A 21487-nucleotide genomic window follows, 5' to 3' on the forward strand; every position below is an offset into this window, starting at 1 on the left:
TGGTCCCCTAATACTGTATCTGAAGTCTCTTTTATATAGACCTAAGTGGTCCCCTAATACTGTATCTGAAGTCTCTTTCCCAAAATTCAGCCTTTGTGCAGAATTACAGCCACTAGAGCCAGTCCCACAAAGAGCTTTCCTGAGTAGGCGCCATTTCTGACTCTGTAGATTTGGAGGAGTAGAGAGGGGGGGCGAGGTGGAGGATGGGGGTGTGGCCTTAACCAAGTGTCGCTTTGCGCATATGAAAGCCATTATGGCTCTCTCTCATAGGTGGGCCAAATTTTCTGGGCGGGCAAAGCAGAGAAGGGGGAGGTAACCTTGGTAACCTGCTTTCAACACCCAGGATACCCAGGGCTCGGTTCACACCTATCACCATTTCTAGCAACTGGGGGACCATAGGCAGGCTGTGGGAACTCGTACTAATGTTAAAAAAACTCATAAAGTGACATTTTCATGCCATGGGACCTTTGAGGGAGCATAAATAAGCCTTGACTGTTTAGCACACCCTGTAGGGAGGGAGTAGGACACTTCTAATTTCTATGGTAGGCAAAAAGCCATTAGCAATTAAAGATGTAATTACGTGCAAAAATGTAAGGGAGACATGTCTACATATTTGTAGTTTTCAGTGTTTGTGTTTGTTGGCAGCGAGAACCTGATCATTTACATCCAGTGGTCACAAACGGCTCACATAACTGCACAGCAGACTCGACCCAACACTTTAAACTTTTGTGCTTCCAGCGTCATTGCTTAATGAAACGCTGAACCTTGAACTAAAGGTGCTAATCGGGCCTCGACTGCTCCACTCCGTTTCATTAACTCACATTTGTCCATGTTGTGGGTTTTTCATGTTCCACGTGTCAGTGCGAGACTCACCAATGAAGCCGAAGATGTCCCTGATGGTGGGGACGAAGATGACCAACATGTTGTTGAAGGCCAGGATGGCGGCGGCAATCAGCATGTGGCGAAGCCAGCTGAAGTCTCTTTTGCTAAACAGCAGAGTGTTGATGGAGGAGCGGATCTGGGGGGTGTGGGAGAAAAACACATGGTATTGACATTCAAGTCTCTTTAATTGATCATTTTACAACAAAGTTGTATAAAATTCCACCATCATCTGACTGAGATGAGAATGGGGGGGGATGTGTAACAATCACAGCAAGTTTTTTGCTTGTGACTTCAGAAGGTAACCGTTTGGTTTGATAGGATACAAATAATTCATTAACCCTCATGTTGTTTTCCCGTATACCACCATTTAGTTTTCTGGCTCAAAATTTTAAGTTAAAAACCTCCTTAAGACACTTTCCCAAACGTTTTTGTTGACTTATTTGGACGTTTTTGTTGTTGTTTTTGAAGTTTTTTCTTCTTCTTGTTAGTCTTCTGCGTGATGTCTGCAGGCCTGTGCCCAAACTTGACCACTGACTGAAGTGTGTCAAGTGCTATGAGGCTAGTGTGTGTCTGAGTGTGATACTGTGTGTGTTTGAAACAGAGAAAACCAGGAGATCCCAGCTAAGACGCTTGATGGTGCTCAGCCATAGGCAGCCCTTTTAAGCCTCCAGTGGGTGAAAGGTTTCGGGTGTTTCCCTTTGAGGCCTGCGGGTGTCAGGTTTCACCTGACACCCGCAGGCCTCAATGGGAAAAGTTACAAAGGGGCGTTGCTTACGGAGGCCATTCAAAAAAGATGGGCAGGATTATCGCCCACAGTGTAATAGAAGCATGGGATTGCATCAGCCGGGAGTAAGAGGAGGGCGGGCTCGCCTGCAGGGGGTTTGCGGGGGGCAGGGGGAGAAGCCGCTTTACAAGAAGCAGCTATTGTCACTCTTCCTTCCTCTTTTACTTAATGGTCCCATATTTAAAATAAATAAATAAATAAATAAATGAGGGCCACCAGTCATCAGAACAACACGTTTCATTACAGCTCTGGCAGACATTTGTGTGTGTGGAGAATAAAATATGAGATGCAAATGGATTTTCAGGGAAAGTGACTTTGATTTAGTTTACCTGAAAAGGACAAACATGTGCAATCTTTTCTTTTTTTAAAGAGCCACTGCTAACAGAACACCACATGCCGTCTTTGTATCCTTTCAAGTCTGACTTAAGCACAAGATTTATGTCCAGTTAGCATGGGGAAAGAAAATAATCACACTAACTGGATTTTCTGCACTGTCAGACTGAACCAAGTGACCTCCATCATGACTGTCATGAGGTCTGCTCTTTACTGTCCACTGCCAAAAAAGGTTTCCCCACTTTAAGCCAAAACTCATGGGAGATATGCTGTAGACAATCATTTTACTACACCTTTCCTAACGTTCTTCAAGCGTGCCCCCTCCGCTGTCACCCCCTCACCACCAGCTGTGACATAATTAGCCCTGGCTCGGAAAACTAGAACCTGGACGCAGCATTTCTCCCCAAGGCTCTAAACAATTCAGCACCCCACTGTTACCTGGCGCAAAGCCTTTGGAGTTCAAAGTGTGAAGTTTACACACTTTTTGCTCCCTACTCTTTACGTGTCAGAGGCCGGCACACACACGTTCCCAAACAGAGGGAGTTGATGGACTAGTTGTCGGCAGCCGGATTCACCCATCCGAATCTGGGTTCAGCCAGTTAGCAACAAACCAGGCGCTTAGTGTCTAAGCTATGAAAGCTAACTCTGCAAAAGAAGTAGCTGAAAACAAACCATGTGCACTTCAACCCATTTGCTGCAAACTGTGGTTGTGTTTCCTCTCTTTGTGCACATTTGCAAGTGCAAGTATATTCAAAGGGTAAGACAGAGTAGAAGGCACTCTGTGACAGCAGCGAAATAACAGATGTAGATCCTGGGTGTGAACTGAAAGTAGGCTACACACATCAAGGTGAAAATTCCCTTTTCAAGTAAAACAAAAATCAAGTTTTTTTTAACACTACTTGAAACTAGACGAATTAAGCTGAAAAAAAGAACATCACAAACTGTGCTTCACTGCAGCCAAAACAAACTCAAGAGCAAGACAGATCCCAACCACGATGCCATGACACAAGCTCTCTAGTGGTGACGCCTGTAATACTTCCCTCTGTTCATTGAAAACAAAAATTTTTGGGCAGCCAGGTTTGGAAATATCTTGTTCTGGTTTAAATCCTCCTCCAGCGTCACACTTTTGTCATCTTTTTAACTCTTTAATGAATCAGAGAACCCCTCCAATGGCCCATTTGAACTCTGACCTGAAACAGTTGCAGTGCATCTGAACCCAAATTAATCAGTAAACAATTCATTACCATTCATAACTGCAGACGCTGATGAGGAGGAGAAACAACATCAAAAAACATTTTTTTTACCACCTGGCTACCCCAAAATGTTTTCTTAACCCTCATGTTGTCCTTGGGTCAAATTGACCCAAATCCCCATATCAATGTTCATTTTACTTAACCAAAATAACATGATTGATTTCACACAACGCTCTTTGGCTAGTACAGATCTCTACTTTCATCAATTTTGGGGTGTCTTATTAGATTTTTATAGCATAGTATTGATTAAAAGTTGACATATTCCAGTCTTTGATTATCCATCAACATCCATTCCTTTAATTTTAGAGTAAATAATTTACTAAGTTCTGCTTTTCTAACTCAAAACATTAGGTATAAATGAGGGTTATTGACCATAAACTCCAAAAATAACTGTAAACTAAAGTTAAATAGTTAGTGTTACATAGTGTTGAAAATGTCAAAAAAGTGACAAGCATTGAAAAAAAGGACAAAAATGTAAGAAAAGTTAAAAACATTGAAAAAAAAAGCGTCAATAAAAGTGTTGATTTTCAATTTTGACGTGAAGACAACACAAGGGTTAACAATAGCTATACACCGGTAGGCATGTTTTGCTTTCATGGTGCTATTATTACTAGCTAATGATTATAACTGATCAGTAAAGCATTATTAATTGTTTTATGGAGCAGAGTTAAAACCTACAAATCCTTTATAAAAGGGTGCTTTACTAGAAAGAGGCTCTGAAATATAAAAAGGAGTATAAAACAGTTTCTTTAGAAGACAAATAACGTTGAATAATGCTGCCTGTAGCACGCAAGCTAATTCTTACCAGCTAACTCATCTAAACTTCAATTGGAGTGTTTGAAATGTTAAAAACCAAGTCAATATGGATAAACCAGATAGTAGTTAAGAGAGTTCCACTTTTCTTTGTTTAAGAAGAAAAAAAATCATTCTGCCATTTGCAAATATTCAAGACTAAAAAACAAATACCAGTAAACCAACTGCTAGCATACGAGGCTTTGGAGACCATGCTAGCGCTACTCAAGCGTTAGATTGCTTTTGTGGATTAAGACCGGTATTTTACTACATGATGGTAGGACATACAGGTGACGGCGGTTTCCAGCCGTCTCCCATGGTTTCCCTCCCCAGCTGGAGCCTGAGAAGTGAAGCATGTTTGACTCCACATAAAGCCCTTTCATTATGTACTGGATCCTGGAAAGCCCTGTGTGAGCTGGTCTCTGTTAGCAGCCATCATTCACGTGACCGCACACGCATACACTCACACTATACACTTTCATGCCCCAACACATATCTCCAAACGCACACTCCCACACACACACACACATACACACTCTCAGATAGAACTTCCCCACTGGAGCCAAGGACAGTACCAGACAAAGCAAACGTTAATCTCTCGCTGAAGTCCGGTAGCCGTTTCCATGCTAAATGAAGGTCAGGAGGATTCAAGGCGAGATTCTCAAATGTCAAACGGAAACTTGGCAGAGCGACGATGCGACCGGGTAGTTCTTTTGATCCGATGCCTTGCAGACGTCCGAGTTCACCAATCTTTTGACCACGATACAGTGACAGCATTTACTACAAGAATAGTGATGGTCTGTTAATTAAATGTTCCCAACTTCGCACACATGCACATTCCTGATCAGAAATGTACGCACAAATCAACTTTGTACCCCCCTTCACAAACAGTACTGGCTAAGGTCGGCCATTTTCTTCACATTGCCGTCTCCCAGCAACTAGTGCTCATAACCAACACTGGCTAATGTAAAGCAAGCTATGACTCACATCTTTTGATAGAAATTCCATGCAGGTAAAGACAAGCAGTTCTTTAACACAACTTATTTGATTTACTTTTTTTTTAAAGCTTCATAGCTGATTTAAGGCCCACAAGCACACAGGTTTCTGCTGTAACAGTGGGATAGGAGGTCCTAACCCTTGCTACGTTTCTGGATCTTTCTTTTCACTAAGCTACAATTCACCACAGCTGCTTCGAGGCATCCCATTTCATGCTTGTGTTTCTCCGTACTTATCAAAATGGTATCTCCTCTGTTATCTTAGTCCTCCTCCCTCGCACTCCCTCAGCAATCTTTTCTATATTTCAATTACATTTACAATTTTTGTGAGTACCAAATCAGATTGAGAGAAGTATAGACAAATAAAAATGGTTCCATATCAAGTTTCCACGTTCTTATATATGAATAACATGTGCCAAAGAAGGAAAACGTGCATGTGATTTCATGTTTGTAGTTAACCAGGCAAACTATGAGGTTGTCATTTTGAGTATCATCTGAAAGAAAAATCAAAATTGCTTTTCTTTAAAGATATTAGTATTCCGTTTTTCAAGATATGAATGTACCCCCAAAGTTTTTTTTTTTTTTAATATTGCATACCATATTGCTTATAAATTCTTAGTGGTAGGGTCATAACTCTTGATCACACAGTGGAAGTGTACCAAATGTACACACATGTGACCAGTAAACTGGGCAATCCTGTACAAAATTGATAGATTTCCACTTTTAGATGTTACTGCAGCAACATTGAAGCCAAATCTAACTAAATTAAAAGGCTGGTCACATTCCTAAATTTACCAGAGATGGGCTTAAGGTATTCTTCCACATCCACTATCATATAATCCGTAGAGTTTTCCTCAATAGCTTTGATGCAGATTTCCACTTCTATCACAGCACATTTAGAGGATTGTGCTCTGGCAATGTTTTGTGTTTCTGTCTCCCTCCCCTTCCCTGCTAGCCAACACCTCCCCCCAACCCTGACACTGGCTCCGCCTCCCTATCTCCCTGAAGGTAGCCGTCAGGGTGAGGGTTTTTCCACTGTCCACTGTCTGTAAACTTCCACTGCAGAGAGAGAGGGGGATCCTATCTCACATTCTCCGTGACTGAAAAAAAAAAAACGTCATTGTCTGCCATGGGGGTGGGGCTGTGTGTGTGTGTGTGTGTGTGTGTGTGTGTGTGTGTGTGTGTGTGTGTGTGGTTGAGTCAGAGGGAGAACGGGAGCATCCACATCCAGTGAAAGAACGCAAGCATCAGCTTAACGGCTAAAACGTAAGAGAAAGTGGTGATGCATGAATATCAGACAGTGGATATCTATGAGCATATTTATATTATATAACACATGTAAATGTGTGTGTGTGTGCATGCACTGTGTCAAGCTTTAACATTCAGTCATTGCTGCATCATTCTGTCTGCTTTCCTGTGACTGAACAGCCACAACTCCGCCTCCCCCTGGTGGCTGGTTTCTGTCCCTGCAGCCACTTCAGAAATGATTCACAAATTAGCAGCTGCTTGCTTGGCTTTGCTGTACATATTACCAAGTGTGTGTGTATGTGTGTGTGTGTGTGTGTGTGTGTGTGCCCGCATGGAAGTTAAAACGGGGCATGAAACTTCCTCTGGCTAGCAGCCATTTTTGTTCCCCCCCATGTCAGACAGGGGCCACGCTAAAATTAGCCCATGAACATATATGGAGCGGGAAGAAAGAGGGGTGTGTGTGTGAACGAATGCGACCGATACGATAAGTTTGGTAGCTGGACATCACATGCACATGGTTAACCTTCGACCCCAGCTTGTGGGAGAATGGGGAAACAGAAACACACAGTAAGAGAGGCTCTTAGAAGGGGATCTTAGAAGTGTGCGTAGGCATGTGTGTTTGTGGGTGTCTGCGTAATTAAGAGGAGTGGCTGTTTACGACCTCAGGCTGTGTGCTCCGGGATTTGAGATGACGACACACGCGGAGTGCCAAACCGAACAGCGTGTTCTTCTTTCTTCCCTAACTTCCAGGGCGTCCAAAAATCGACAAATAAAGTCTCACTCGACAGCGGACACAAAATGCTGTCTGTGAGCAGAATGACTCAAAGTGGCAGTAATGTTCCACTGAATGAATGCTGGCCGGAACGCAGCGGCAAGATATGTCAAGTTATAAGGGTGGTGTATGTTTGTGTCCACTCTGACGTGAATGACATTATAAAAGTGCTGAATCAGGCTCAATGAAAGACAAAAAAGAGGGCAAGGTTGTTTAGAACATCAATGCAAATGCCCTAGAAATGAGCCCATAACATAATATTTTACAATGAGGAAATATTTTCTGCTTTCCAAACCTAACTATCGATATGTAGTACTGCACGTGAAAGAAATATTCAGATCATTTAAGTCAAAGTACTAATAGCACACTGTAAAAAATCTCACACTTTGTTATAATTAAAAGTCCTGAATTGAGAGTATCATCAGGAAAATGTACTTAAAGGATATATTCTTAAAGTAATAGTACTCAAACAATTTAGAAACCATCAAAACCGTTCTGTTTTTAAAGGTTGGACTTGGTCTATATATTGTTGGGTAGTTACAATAATACATCATTTTATAAACTACCTGTTTGCAAAATGTTAATCTGAAAAGTACTAAAGCTGTAAAAAAAGGACAATATTTCCCTCTGTAATGTAACAGACTAGAAGTAGACAGTGGCACAAAAACTAAAGACTCAAGTAAACAGAAGTTTGTAGTAACGACTTACATTTACTCAGTTACATTTAATTGAGTAAGTTTTATTATAATACTTCTAGGAGAAGTTTTAAATCACAATACTTTTTACATTATTTGAGTAGATTTGTGAAGAAGAAACTGTCTTACTCCGCTACATTAGGCAACAACGAGCTTGTTACTTTTCTTTTAACCTCTTTGGTATTCTACGCATCATTGTTTTTACCCCCCCCAGTACTTGATTACATGCACTAAGTTACATTCTATCACACCTAAGCCTGTTTTTCCTCAGAGAAGACTGACCAAACAAACACATGAGGCTTTGTTAAGTTGTCATTTCCACATTGGCGATCAATAAAGAGTATAAAAAAAAAAGTCTGCATGGTGTACTCACAGGGAACAGCACGATGGGGACAGTCAGAGTTACGGCAGTGAGAACAGCCAGACGCACCAGCAGCAACAACGTGTCAAACTTATACACTTTAGTGAAGGTGTGGAGCAGCTCGTCCTCCACGTTTTCTGTTGGAGGAGAAACAAGAGGGAAAATGGAACAATATGATAAGAAAAGGTGACAGACGCTGAAGCTAAATTTACTAATTACCAGTACGTACATTTCCAGGATTTTGTAGGGGACATCTTTAATACCCGCGCTTTTAGATGGCTTAGACTTAGGGACGTTTATGAATAACCAAAAATAAGTATTTTGACTGACTTAATTTTTGGGTTGTCTTCCCGTCAAAATCAACACTTTTTATCAACGTTTTTAATTTTTTCTTGCATTTTTGTCCCTTTTTTCAACACTTTTGACGCTTTTTGCGTGTTTCAATGTTTGTCACTTTCCAATTAAAGGAATGTATGCCAATGGATAATCACAGACTGGAACATGTCAACTTTTACTCAATACTATTGCGAAACCACTTTTTTAACGTACTATTAAACCTGCTAGTGCTACTACCGGAGCAATCCCACAAGTGGAACGGAGTGGATATAGACTATTGATTGGATATAAGCTATTGATCGGTTAATGAGGGTCGGCCAAGAAAAAAAAAACTAAATTAGCACACCTACTCAGATTATTAGTCAATAAAATGGCATTGATTTTTTTTTTTCTGGGATTCCAAAGCTAAATACTGTTCCCTTTCCAGCTAAAGTAAGCAGCATTTATTCTCTTATTGGCTTTGTCTTGAATAAAGGACTGATATTACTTCACTATTGATCTGAGTTCATTATTCCCGCTCCTGTGTCTGGATGTTCTTACCATAGAAGGTGAGGTAGCCAAACAGCGCTGACAGCATATACATGATGAGCATAGTCAGGATGGACAGGTTGGAGACGTTCTGCATCTTTTTCCGACTGCGACTGTAGAGACAAAACGCACATTTAAAGAAGTCTCATCACTTTCCAAAGGTTTGGAGCCGCACGCAAGACTTGCTTGCCTGATGTGGTCATACTCAGATTCTAGTCAGAATATGAGTCTGATACTGCTCTATTGGGCTGGGATTATGGGGGAAAATAAATGCCTTTGCACTCAATTTGCTAGAGCTAGAACCAATCAGAGCAACAGAGTATGTGACGTATGTGGAACTGTTGCCGAATCCCATAGATGGCAAAAATATTTTCCCGATTGGCCAATGCCTTGATTGTGGTTCTCTGTTCCTCTTTTTAAATGAATGCGCTGTCAATATCTTCTGTAACAGACGCAATGTTACTACACATCTCAGTTCCCCAGTGGCAGCCGTCTTTGTTGTAAACTAATTCAACGCAAGCGCTCTTTGGTGACGTGGTTGATTACGTTACTATTGATCATTTGTCCATCATCGTATAAAGCCCGCCCTGAGAATTTGATTGGATGAACAGCTCTGGTTTGAGCATGGTTGCTCCCCAATGGATCAAGTTCAGACCGAACTTCCCGACCTCAAATGTGCAGGTCTAGGTTTGACTGTCTTCCAGGCAAAAGACTTGCAGTAAAGATAGATAGATATATGGAGACTACTACTCTGGTAATTCTTTTCATCCAAATAAAAGACTATGTGCATGGATTCGAGAAAATAGGTTTAATTTGGGTGAACTGACCCTTAGGTGCTGTAGTTAAGAAAAAAACAAAATGGTCCAACCTGCTCTCCCAGACCGTTCCCCACTCATCAAATACTAACACTTTTTCACAGCCCACAGTGTGACCCCCATGTGGGCCGTACCGTAAATCCCGCCCCCATTTTGGCTGATGGGACATCGGCCGGAATAAAAAACAAAACAAAGTACTTGATGTTTGCTTAAGTGTTTTATTCGTTATTTGATGCTATAATGATCATGATAGACAGCTGTGATTGAGCCCCAATTAAAGTTTATGTATACGTATATATATATATATATATATATATATATATATATATATATATATATATATATATATATATATATATATATATATATATATATATATATATATATATATAGATAGTGATGGTGTTCCACAGCTTGATGTAGAGCACACGTTTTAAAGTCAAGGCCCGCGGGCCAAATCCAGCCCTTGCAAATTTTGATCTGGCCCCCATATTCATTTAGGTTCACAATACATTTTAGCCCACCTAGTTTTTACCATGTTTTGGGGCGCTTTTTTAAAGTGCTTTGACACATTCCTGACACTTCTAATGCTTTTTCAAACCTAGAGCTCGGCAATATATTGATATCGAGCTATGAGACTAGACATCCTCCTAGATATTGGATATCTTAATATGACGTAAGCATTGTCTTCTCCTGGTTTTACAGGCTGCATTACAGTAAAGGGATGTCATTTTCTGAACCTACCAGACTATTCTAGCTGCTCTATTATTGGCCTTTACCCACTTAGTCATTATATCCCCACTACTGATAATTACTTATAAAAAATCTCATTGAATTTTGTGAAAGTTCCAATAGTCAACACTATAATATCGAGGTATTTGGTCAAAAATATCGCAATATTTGATTTTCTCCACACCCCGCAGTCCATTTTGGAACATTTTAATTGACCAAACTGCAAGTGAAAAGACTCCTGAAACCTGAAATAATACAATCAAAGATATTTGACTTTTTCAATGACATAAAAGCAATAAACTCTACATGTCCGGCCCTTGATGTGATTCTCATTTCCCAGTGTGGCCCTTAGGGAAGTTGAGTTGGACACCTCTGTTGTAAAGGGAAGAAGCACACTTACTCTTTCAGCTCACTGTAGATAGGCAGCACCTCTGGATGGCAGACAAAGGCGAAGGCCAGGATGGGCACAGTGTACGCCGTCTGGGGAAAAACAATGCACACAAAGATTTAAGACACAGAAATTCAGCTTCAGGCAGTCCATAAACAACAACGGAGAACAGAAAGTTCTCCTTCTTACAAGGAATGTGTTTCCAAGGCTAAGGGAAAAAGAAGCAACACACCAAGCTGACGAAATATGGTGGGGCATTGTGGTCCAGCACTGTTTTCTTTGGCTGACACTGTTAGCATGCTTTGTGACTCTCATGCAATGGTGGAATGCACTGTATCTAAGTACAAATTTGAGGTACTTGTCCTTTACTTGAGTCTTTTCTTTTCATTCCCCTTTCTACTTCTATTCTGCTACAATTCAGAGGGAAATGTTGTACTTTTTACTGCACTACATTCATCTGCCAGCTTTAGATTAACATTTTGCACACATGAAGTTTATAAAATGATGTAGTATTATGTGGTATAATATATAGACCTACAAATCCAACGCTTAAAAACAGAACTGTTTTGATGGCTTCCAGTTTCTAATCAGTTTGAGTACTTTTACTTTTAATTCTTAAAATCTCCTGTCGTCCCTGGGGTAAAATTTGACCCCTTTAAAAACCACCTTTAGTTACAAGTTACTTTACAGGTTAAGATTTTTGCAAACAAAAGGCACGTAGTTTATAAAATACTATGTTATATTATAAATTAAACTACCCAGCAACAAACAGGCCTACAAATGGTAAAGCAGGACCTTTATTTGTAACTGAGTATTTTTACAGTGTGGTATTAGTTCTTTTACTTAAGTAAAGGATCTGGATACTTCTTCCACCACTGCCCCCAGCTAAACTGACAGGTTGATTACAACATTCTCTTTATTTTTCTCCATCTTTTGATAAAAGTGTTCCTAATCCAAAAAATTAAACCTTTCACCTTATTCATCAAACTGCAGCTGGCATGTGATTTGATATGACTTAAACGCTCTATAGCACAAAAGAAACACAGTCTCATCAAAGAAGGTGAAATGAATAGGGCTGCACGATTATTTTGAACAAAATTAAGATCACGATTAATTATCACAATTATTTGTTGATTTTAACCAAAACAAATTTAAAAGTCACATACGCTATTTATAACTGCTTCCACATCCATATTATGCTACATTACTCTTATGTTGAAGTTGTATAATGTATTGACATACAGCTGCAACACATGTAAATGAAAATTATCTGAAATAGCCTAGGATATATATTTAAAAAAAATGTATCTCTGAGAAAGCTCCTTCACTTGTTTTCAACAATAACTAATTAAAAGAGCTAAGGAGAGAGGGAGAGTGCGATGGACGCTACTCATTATGAATGGGTCCAGCACGGGTCGAATGGCGGGTCAGTATACTTACAGACGTCGTGTGTATGAAATGTCTGTATCGTCACCCTGCTGCATTTTTAAGAGCTATGATATTCTGGCCATGGGTCACATCTCTCGCCCAGGTCCAGCAGGCTCCGTCTCACACGCTGTTACTCTCCAACTGAAGTTAGTTGCATTCAATAACTTCTTCTGTGTTGTTTGCCGTGGCAACCGCGGTAGCTGTTACCAGCAGAAACACTGGTACAAATACAGGTTTGCCTCTCATGCTTAACAATATACAGCTGTGTTAAAAACAGTTAAAACTGTGGAAAAGTGTAGAAGTGTAGACTGGCGGCCGTTGTGAGGCGGGGCTGCGTGGAGAATAAATGGAGAGATCCAAACACGGACACGGTTTTACAGAAGAAATTGGTTATGTAACGCAAAATTAAACAACATTGCTTTGTTTATGGAGAGGCAGCGGATGAGAGAACATTAGGTGCACCAGTGCAACCTAGAGGAAAGATATTAGTTGCACCCTAGAGCCATGTGAGCTAACAGACAATAACTAGCACCCTAGAGCCCTGTGAGCTAACAGACACTAACTAGCAGCCTAGAGCCCTGTGAGCTAACAGACACTAACTAGCACCCTAGAGCCATGTGAGCTAACAGACACTAACTAGCACACTAGAGACCTGTGAGCTAACAGACACTAACTAGCAACCTAGAGCCCTGTGAGCTAGCAGACACTAACTAGCACCCTAGAGCCCTATGAGGAAACAGACGGTAACTACCACCTTAGAGCCCTTTGAGCTAACAGACGCTAACTAGCACCATCTAGCACTGGTCACGGCTGTTGTCTGAAAAACAACAAAGAAGGGACAAAATTTTGCATTTACTAGTACACTGGTACCAACGTATAACCGACTGCTATCTGTTGAATTTTCCTTCCGTTACTCTGTCCTCTATGACTGTCTACATCTAGAGACTAAGGTGTGGGGAGTGTTCTTTGAACGGAATGACGCATTTAAAAAAATCTCACGTCACACAAATTTGATCGTGGGAAGCCAAAATTGTGATTGTGATTAAAATTTGATTTATTGTGCAGCCCTAGAAATGACTGCCTCCACTTCTTCAATGCAAAGATCACAGCCTGGGTTGGCATAACTTGGGTTTCTAATGCTATGTGTCATACTCTTATCCTGATTTATGATCAGGGTCAAGTAACAAAGCGCTAAACACACACACACACAGATGTCAGAACACACCCTTAAAAACCCCACCTTTACCTAACATGTACAGGCGAATACTTGACAATCAGCTTCTGTTAGATTTGTAGACTGTAAGATGCATTCCTGTGTGTGAGCCCAACCTCACAACTCTTTCATTTTTTTCTTAATTTAAATGTAGAGCATTCACATGGATGGATATTGTGTCTATTTTTCTTTATTTAATAGTTTAGAGCTGCTTGATATTTGGTTAATATTGATATTACAATTCTTAAAAACTATAACTCATTACTCACGTCTTTTGGGAAGATTTTGCATTTATTGAACTTGAAAAAAAACAGCAACAGTCAAATTGTGTTTTTCTCAATCAGGTGAGATTGTGAGCAGCCAAAATCGTGAGTGTGATTAAAATTTTGATTAATTGCACACCCCTACTTATCCTGCCCATTTGTACGTCTCTGATTTGATGTTGAAACTGGATAATTGGAGGACCCTTTGTGTCTGTGAGTAAATGACACACCTTGATCCAAGCCACTGGGACTGCCTTTCAAAACTCCCCCCCTTTTGCCAACGAGACTTGTTAATGTATACAAATGATATGACAATGAACTTGAACAACTTGAGCAAGAGTTGAAAGCCAAACAAAGGTATCCGTAACAGCATCACAACCTAACTTAAGCTTTTAAGCTTTTAAATACCGTCTCGCAGCATGCTGACATTGTGTAGTAGAAGGCCCGGCGGCAGTTACCCATGATTACACTGGGGGTGGCATCTCAATATTTTCTGTAAAAAGCAAGGCTATAGACTAATACAAATTGTGTTGCATTGTGTGTTTAGTACCACGTGCTCAATGTCTTCTTTTGGCAACATTCTGAGGCTTTTGATTGGTTCTCCTGTTTGAATTTGCAGCGCCACCCATTGCCACCCATCTGTTAGGATCAAGTTCCGTAGTTCTGTAATTTCCCATTTTATTAAAATGAATAAATATTGATCTATCTATCTATCAGAAAAACTAAAACAAAACAACCGTAATTTCCCATTATATTGGATCAATAAATATATATCTATCAAAAACAAAACAACTGTAATTTCCCATTTTATTGGGATCAATAGATATCTATCTAAAACTACCAGGTTTAAACATTTGGAAATGGTTAACAGTTGGAAACGTTCATTCGAAATTTAGAAAAGTAATAAAAATCTTACTACTATTACATTTTAAATGGGGTAAACTGGGGTAAAAATCGGTAACCTATAACATTTCCAAAAGTAACCCTAACCCAACCATTTTTCTATTTCTATCCTTTATGTTTCTTATAAACAAAGACAAATTATAAACAAAGACAAATTTCGGTCACTCGCAACTAACAAAAATGTTGTTATCTTATTCCATACTGTAGGCTAGTACCAACGCCATTGTACCTGGGAGTTGAAGACAAAGTATTTGGGCGTGCACATCTCCTTGTCATCGGGGTGAGGCTTGACATGGACACCGGTGGATTGGTGGGTGCCGAGCACCACTGGGGAAATGTTGGCCCGGGAGAAATCTATGTGCGCCGAGTTGTTTAGCAGTGGGGACAACCCCTGCATGTTTGTGGCGTTTGTGCTGAGGTTGGCCGAGTGGTGGTCAAGGAAAGGAAGAGGGCAAGGCAGCTGGGTCTTCTTGTAGATCACCTGGAAAAAACAATATGGAGTCACGTACTGGTCTTCCGAATATATATGAGCAGTTATCCATGGTCCTCAGAAACCCACCGGAGGTTAGAATGCGAGGAACGTGGAAGGAAACGGAACATCTGGGATTTTCGACTTGAACAATCCTGGAAATGAAACATTGTCTATACAGACTGTTTTCCAATAGACTGGTACTAGTTCCACATTTTCTACACAATGTTATTTTCTTAATGCGTGAACTGCATTCACTGGTCTCTAAACCATGTAATACACCTGTGATGGCCATGTTAGAGTTCCTAACTCTGAGTAGTGAGGACAGGGTGAAGCAACAGCTAGTTAACAATCTGATTCTGCTATGTTGTTGAAACAGCATGATTAAGGGCAGTAGAAACAGTCGATAAACACAACATTGACAGCAAGCTTTCAAACACACAGTCATTGGATGCATTCTTAAAGGGGAACTACGCCCATTTTCAAAATGCATGCATGTTATTCCTATGGTTTAACGTTGTGTTCACACTGGGCGTGTAAATCCGCTTTGCGCCACGTTACTATGAAATATTATCAACACGTTGATAAAAGAATGACGCAAAGGCAGCGTGTTCTTGTCATGTGCTGCGCACGCTGCAAATTTGCGTTTATTCACATCTTTGCAATGACTTTGTATGTAATCCCGCTAAGCAATTTGCGCAAAACGCGGGTGGTGAAAGACATTTCAAGAAGAAATTTTAACATGGAAAACTCTTCAAGGGAAGTTTGGGGTCCTCTGTTGGAGCTGCTCCCCCTGCGACCCTATACCCGATAAGTGGACGAAGATGGATGAACAACTCTCCCAAATCTTTTTGGGAGTTTATTTCTTTTGGGTAATTTAGGTCTTTATTTGACAGGACAGCTGAAGACATCAAAGGGCAAGGAGAAGGGGGGTAGGTGACATTTAAAAGGGCTGCAGGTCGGAGTCAAACCGGTGCCCGCTGCCTTGAGGAGTAAAGCTCTATATATGGGCGCACAATATATCAACTGAGCTATCTGGGCGCCCTCCCAAAGCTACTTACTATAACTGAATCCAACATTTTGCTCATAAGTTATAAAAAAAAAAAATGTTTTAGAGAGCTGAACTTACCGCACCCAGGAAGAACACCATGCATGACAGGGAAAAGCCGCTGGTGTAGCCCAGGTAGCCTGAAGAGGAGAGAACATCAGTGATTGGGACCACAACAAACACTGACAGTCAATAACAATTTTTTGGTGTCTATTCTCAGATATGGGTCACATGCTTAACTAATAGCGAAATAACAATGCAATTCAAATTGATTCACGATATTAAGTTCCCAATACGATTTTCTCATGATTAAAAAAATAAGTATTTATATAAACTGAGTAAAATAACAGATAATGATAATATCATATCAAAAGTGCAAATGAAATAGTATTTAATCTTTAAAAAATGGGCGCCCAGATAGGTCAGTTTGTAGATTGGGCGCCCATATATAGAGGTTTACTCCTCAGAGCAGCATGCCAAGGTTCAACTCCAACCTGTGGCCCTTTGCTGCATATCATTTGCCCCCCCCCCTTCATGACTTCATCCGTCCTGTCAAAAATAAAGGCTGAAAATCCCCCAAAAAACTTTCTTTAAAAAATGTATAATAATAATTCCACATCAAAATAACTAGATACATTTAAGTACAGGAACTAACAACACACAGGGACTTCTGAAGTCAATCAAGTGAAACCAAAAGTAGATCCGCCCAAGGCGTTGCATCGCAATTCTTTTCTTTTTTATTTGTATCTCAAACGGTTATAATCTTTACACATTATATCACTTTTAACTGATTCATGATGCCTTGTTACGTCGATAGATTTGACTTCCAGTGGGAATCAAACCCTTTGATAAGGTCTGGATCAAACATAATACCCATGAATACAGATCTAAAGCCTGAAACACCAAAATCAGAAATGCTGTTGTCATTTATTCAATGAAATTGAAACTTTGATCCTCTTTGCTTCTTTAAGTCTAACTAGTTTAATCACATAATCTTTGCTGCGGGCTCAGTGTGCAGCCTTTCTGTAGCTCAGCAAGCTAAGGCAGATCTGCACTCATAAATTACATCTGAGTGTTGGAGCTGACTGCACTCTTAATAGAAGTGTTCCCTTACAGTAACACTGATTGCCAGAGCTGACTAAGGTCTCCACTAGTGTTACATTACTTCTGGTTTGGCCAAGTTGCATACAGACAGCTGCAAGAACGTTGCAAAGAAAATGGCTTCCAACTGCAGGAAGTGACATAGATCCTGTTTCTGAATTAGAATATGAATACTGAATTACAGAGCATGTGGTAAAATAGTTGAACAATACACAAAAAAGAGGCAAAGTCTCTCGCCTTACGGAGGACTATCATGGGACCTGATTTAGAGATTTTTCCTGATTCTTTTAAAAATATTTTTTATCCTGTTTGAATTGAGCCATGAATTGTAATATGATGTTAGTCAATTGAAAAAAAAAGTTTTTGATACTAAAGAAAGTCTCAGTTTGTCTTAGGTTTTGTTGTATTGCAGCTTAGTTTTGTGTGTGAAGTGAAGTAAATCTCTCGTCTCACACAATTTACATCACCTTGCTGCTAGCTAGCCTGCAAGCCTAGCTTGGATTCCACAACCCATGTATTGTTATCTTACTTCATGTGTTTTATCCAGCAAAGTTTATTCATCCGGGAAGAGGAAAAACGAACAAGATCCGCTGCTCGTTCAAGTAGCGTTACGTCCCGGTACCAAAATAGAAGAAGTATTGCAGCATTAGCGAGCAGCATTAGCGAGCAGCATTAGCAAGAAGTTGCCCATACAACAAAGCGGTCTTTGTGACTACTTATTTTTTCACAGTCTTATACTTCAAACAGTATTACAACAGACTGACACTTTCTTCACTTGCAAAATGATCTTTTCTATGTACAAAAATCATATGTGTAATTCATAGCTCAATTCAATTCGTGATCAAAAAATAATTAGGCTCTCCCCGTTCACTACCGTACATTTAAAAATAAGGTCCCATGGTGATCTACGGAAGGGGAGGGCCTTTGCCTCTCTATTCACAATGGCTAGTGTAAAGTGAGTTCCTACCCAGGTTTTTAAGGAGAGATAAAGGCAGAATGATTCCAACGGACACAAACACCACCAGGTAGTTCCCGTTCAGGTACCATTCACTGCAAACACATCACAGGGGTTAAAGCCTTTACTGTAAATATTGTACACACACAATAGTTATCTTCTAACACACGCATGCACGCACACTCACCCAGAGATTTCATCTACACCCAAGAAGGCTCTTAACACTTCCGGTAGCTCATACTTCACGATAAAGAGGTAGCTGGACATGGCTGCAGGACATGACAGAGAAACTTCAGTCAGACAGAGAAGCTACATTACATGCATGTATAGTTTTAGCATTTTAATTACAAGTCCCATATTGTAAAAAGGGAGCTATCCATTTCTTTTGTAAATATAAAGCAGGCTGAGGTGCTATTTAAATACTGTGAAAGGACCAAGTATCAAAACAGTCAATCTACAGAGAAATGCACACAGCCTGTATTCAGACACTGTGCCTTTAAACGAGCCGCCAGGACTTCTGTACAGTTGTAATGTCACAACATTAAAATATATTTATATATATATATATAATAAGAGCAGACTTTGCTGTTTAGGGAAGGGGGGCTTAAAGAGACAGGTACTAAAAAAAACATATACAGTAAAAGAAACAGATAATGTGACCCTGTTGTCCACGGAGACCAGTGAAGTCTATTTGAAGCTCTTTTCCATTGATGTCTGAGCATTACTGACAACGTAGATGGGACATGAGCAAACTGTTTGAAAGTTGGAAGTCTTCTGGTAGCTGTGCCAAGAGAAATCTAAATCATTCTGAATCTTGCAGAGACGGAGAGCGTAGGTATATGTTAGGAGATTACACAGACACAGGCTAATTATTATTAACTAAAATGGTAGTTAACATTAGTAATCAAACCTTAACAGCTGATGTAGGTCGAAACGGTCTGTGAGCTTACCCTTTACTGTTCAATAATTCGACAGTAAGTTGCTTGGTTATGACACAATCTTTAGACTATTTTTACAAAAACCTCTGCTTCGGAGCCATAACGTGAGTTACAAGGTCATGGAGCCTTTTATACATTGTCATGTTTCTTTAGAAATAAACAACGGACAAATAGAGTATTTAAACACTTCAGATGTAAAGTTAATTGTTGTCAAAATGAATGGCCGCCAATGGGATGTTAACAGCGGGTGAGTGCTAGGTAGAATCAAAATGGCACCATAGGAGGTACACTTTGTGGACGCTCTCTTACAGCCTCGGCTAAAACTGAGAGTTTTAGACAGAGGGCTAGCTCAGGTACAGAATGAAGAATTAAGTGTTTTTTTTAACATTACAACATGTAAACTTTTTCTTGTCAAATCCCAAAATACAAGTATGAACCTAAAAGTGAGCGTGATTTGGCACGTTTTAACTGGAGTTAACGCTTTCTTTTTCAAATGAAGCTGACACACACACACACACACACACACACACACACACACACACACACACACACACACACACACACACACACACACACACACACACACACACACACACACACACACACACACACACACACACACACACACACACACACACACAAAAGTACAGCCTACCTCCAATATTCTGCAGAATTATGGATCCAAATGCTGCTATTTTCCCAGGCCAACCAAACGCTCTCTCTCCCAGCTTCTCATAGATGAGGGATCCTGCCACAACAGACAAGTTCACATTAGCCGTGGAGAAAAATGATTTCAGTGACAAAAAACATCAGGTTAACTTGAAATATATGCTATCTCAAGCACAACTTCTTTTTATGACCACAAGGGGGTGGATCAGTACAAAAAGATAATTTTGCCAATAGTGTTTTAGAGCACAACTTTCCAACCTTTTATTTTTTGACTATTGACCCCTAAATCCTAAGACATTTGTACTTATGTAATTAATATGTACTCTACTGACCTCTAGTCATAGGTTGCATGTCTATTAATTGTAAGCAGTTCAAAGACAGGCCAAGTATTGATTGATTACAGTATTTTACACAAAAAAGGAAGCAAAGATTGGATAAAAAGTGTAAAAAACAAACATGATTTTGTGCAGCAGAATTTGTGTACTACTCAGGAGATCAGCACGCAAGCCCTTAGATTTATCTTGCGACCCCAGGCTGGGACTTGAGCAAGAGAAAGTAGTAACTGAGCCCAACCTGAACCCAACAGACTTTTTCTGTCAGAACCGTCATGTGTCTTTTTAAAAGAAAATTTGTATTTATACACCAAAAAAACGACAACAAGTGCTCGCCTCTGACATTTCTTTTGAGACAATCATGCAGGTTACAGTTAATGTAAGTTGAAGCACAGAGTTTGTGTTACATGAATATTTACCGCCTAAAATAGCTGATGTGTGGAGTTTACGTAGCAAACAGCAGCACTGAACAAGAATATCCCAACGCAGACAGCAAATCCATCATTTTTTATTATTTTTACACTGTATTTAAACTAACAATTGCTCAAAGCACCATGTCAAGTAGGTCAAACCCAATCCAAACTCAAACATCATTGGTAAATATTTGTCAGCCTCTGGGTTGGGATTCCACAAAGAAATATGAACTGAATTGAACTTAAAACACCAACCTCCTTCTTTAGCTGTCATAAGGAGAAGATGTACAGAATATAAGGAGAGGACAGCCACAGCAATGAGGAGGATTCTGCACAGAGAGGGAAAGCAAAAGTCAGTGATCAGTGCAAAAATGTGACATGAAAACAACCACTGTGTGCTTTGGTCATATGAATCCTTTAAATCTATGGACTAAGGAAAGAGACTGAAATGATCTAGGGGGGGAAAGGAAGAAGCATGAAGTCAACAGTATGGAGAAGGTGTTTGTGATAGTAGTGTCTGAGGAAATGTATGTGTGGCAAAAGATAGCAGGAGTTTATTATTATTCCCTTTTCTGCTATTATTTAAGTAGCTATTGTGATGTTCCTCTACTCCATTGACACTGAGCGCTCTCTTGTTCCTTAAAGCACCACCAGGTCATGAGGTTGCCACGCAGGAGGGGCATGGATAGTGGACAGGAGGTGTATGGTGACAGCAGGGTGTCGGATGTTTAAAGCCACCCATGAATGCTGTTAATGCGTGGGGGCAGACAGAGCCTGGAGAAATGTGGCAGAGGAATCATGGCCACAGGGAGTTCAAACGTGTCTGTGTGGCAAAACTGCT

The 21487-nt window shown here is 40.2% G+C and overlaps 1 protein-coding gene across 1 annotated transcript in view; it reads right to left on the reverse strand.

Annotated features, from left to right (window-relative positions):
* Window positions 1–21487, reverse strand: part of slc38a4 (solute carrier family 38 member 4) — a 51554-nt gene that overhangs the window by 18909 nt on the left and 11158 nt on the right. The window contains exons 5-14 of the mRNA XM_034864129.1: window positions 20902–20975; window positions 19888–19980; window positions 18482–18563; window positions 18307–18389; window positions 16320–16378; window positions 14951–15202; window positions 10927–11006; window positions 8992–9092; window positions 8128–8252; window positions 876–1018 (exon numbers count right to left, since the gene is read on the reverse strand). Of these exons, the coding sequence (XP_034720020.1) occupies window positions 876–1018; window positions 8128–8252; window positions 8992–9092; window positions 10927–11006; window positions 14951–15202; window positions 16320–16378; window positions 18307–18389; window positions 18482–18563; window positions 19888–19980; window positions 20902–20975 (1092 nt within the window). The remainder of the gene's footprint in view (window positions 1–875; window positions 1019–8127; window positions 8253–8991; window positions 9093–10926; window positions 11007–14950; window positions 15203–16319; window positions 16379–18306; window positions 18390–18481; window positions 18564–19887; window positions 19981–20901; window positions 20976–21487) is intronic.

The sequence above is a fragment of the Etheostoma cragini genome, chromosome 23 (assembly GCF_013103735.1).
Source record: "Etheostoma cragini isolate CJK2018 chromosome 23, CSU_Ecrag_1.0, whole genome shotgun sequence".
NCBI lineage: Eukaryota > Metazoa > Chordata > Actinopteri > Perciformes > Percidae > Etheostoma > Etheostoma cragini.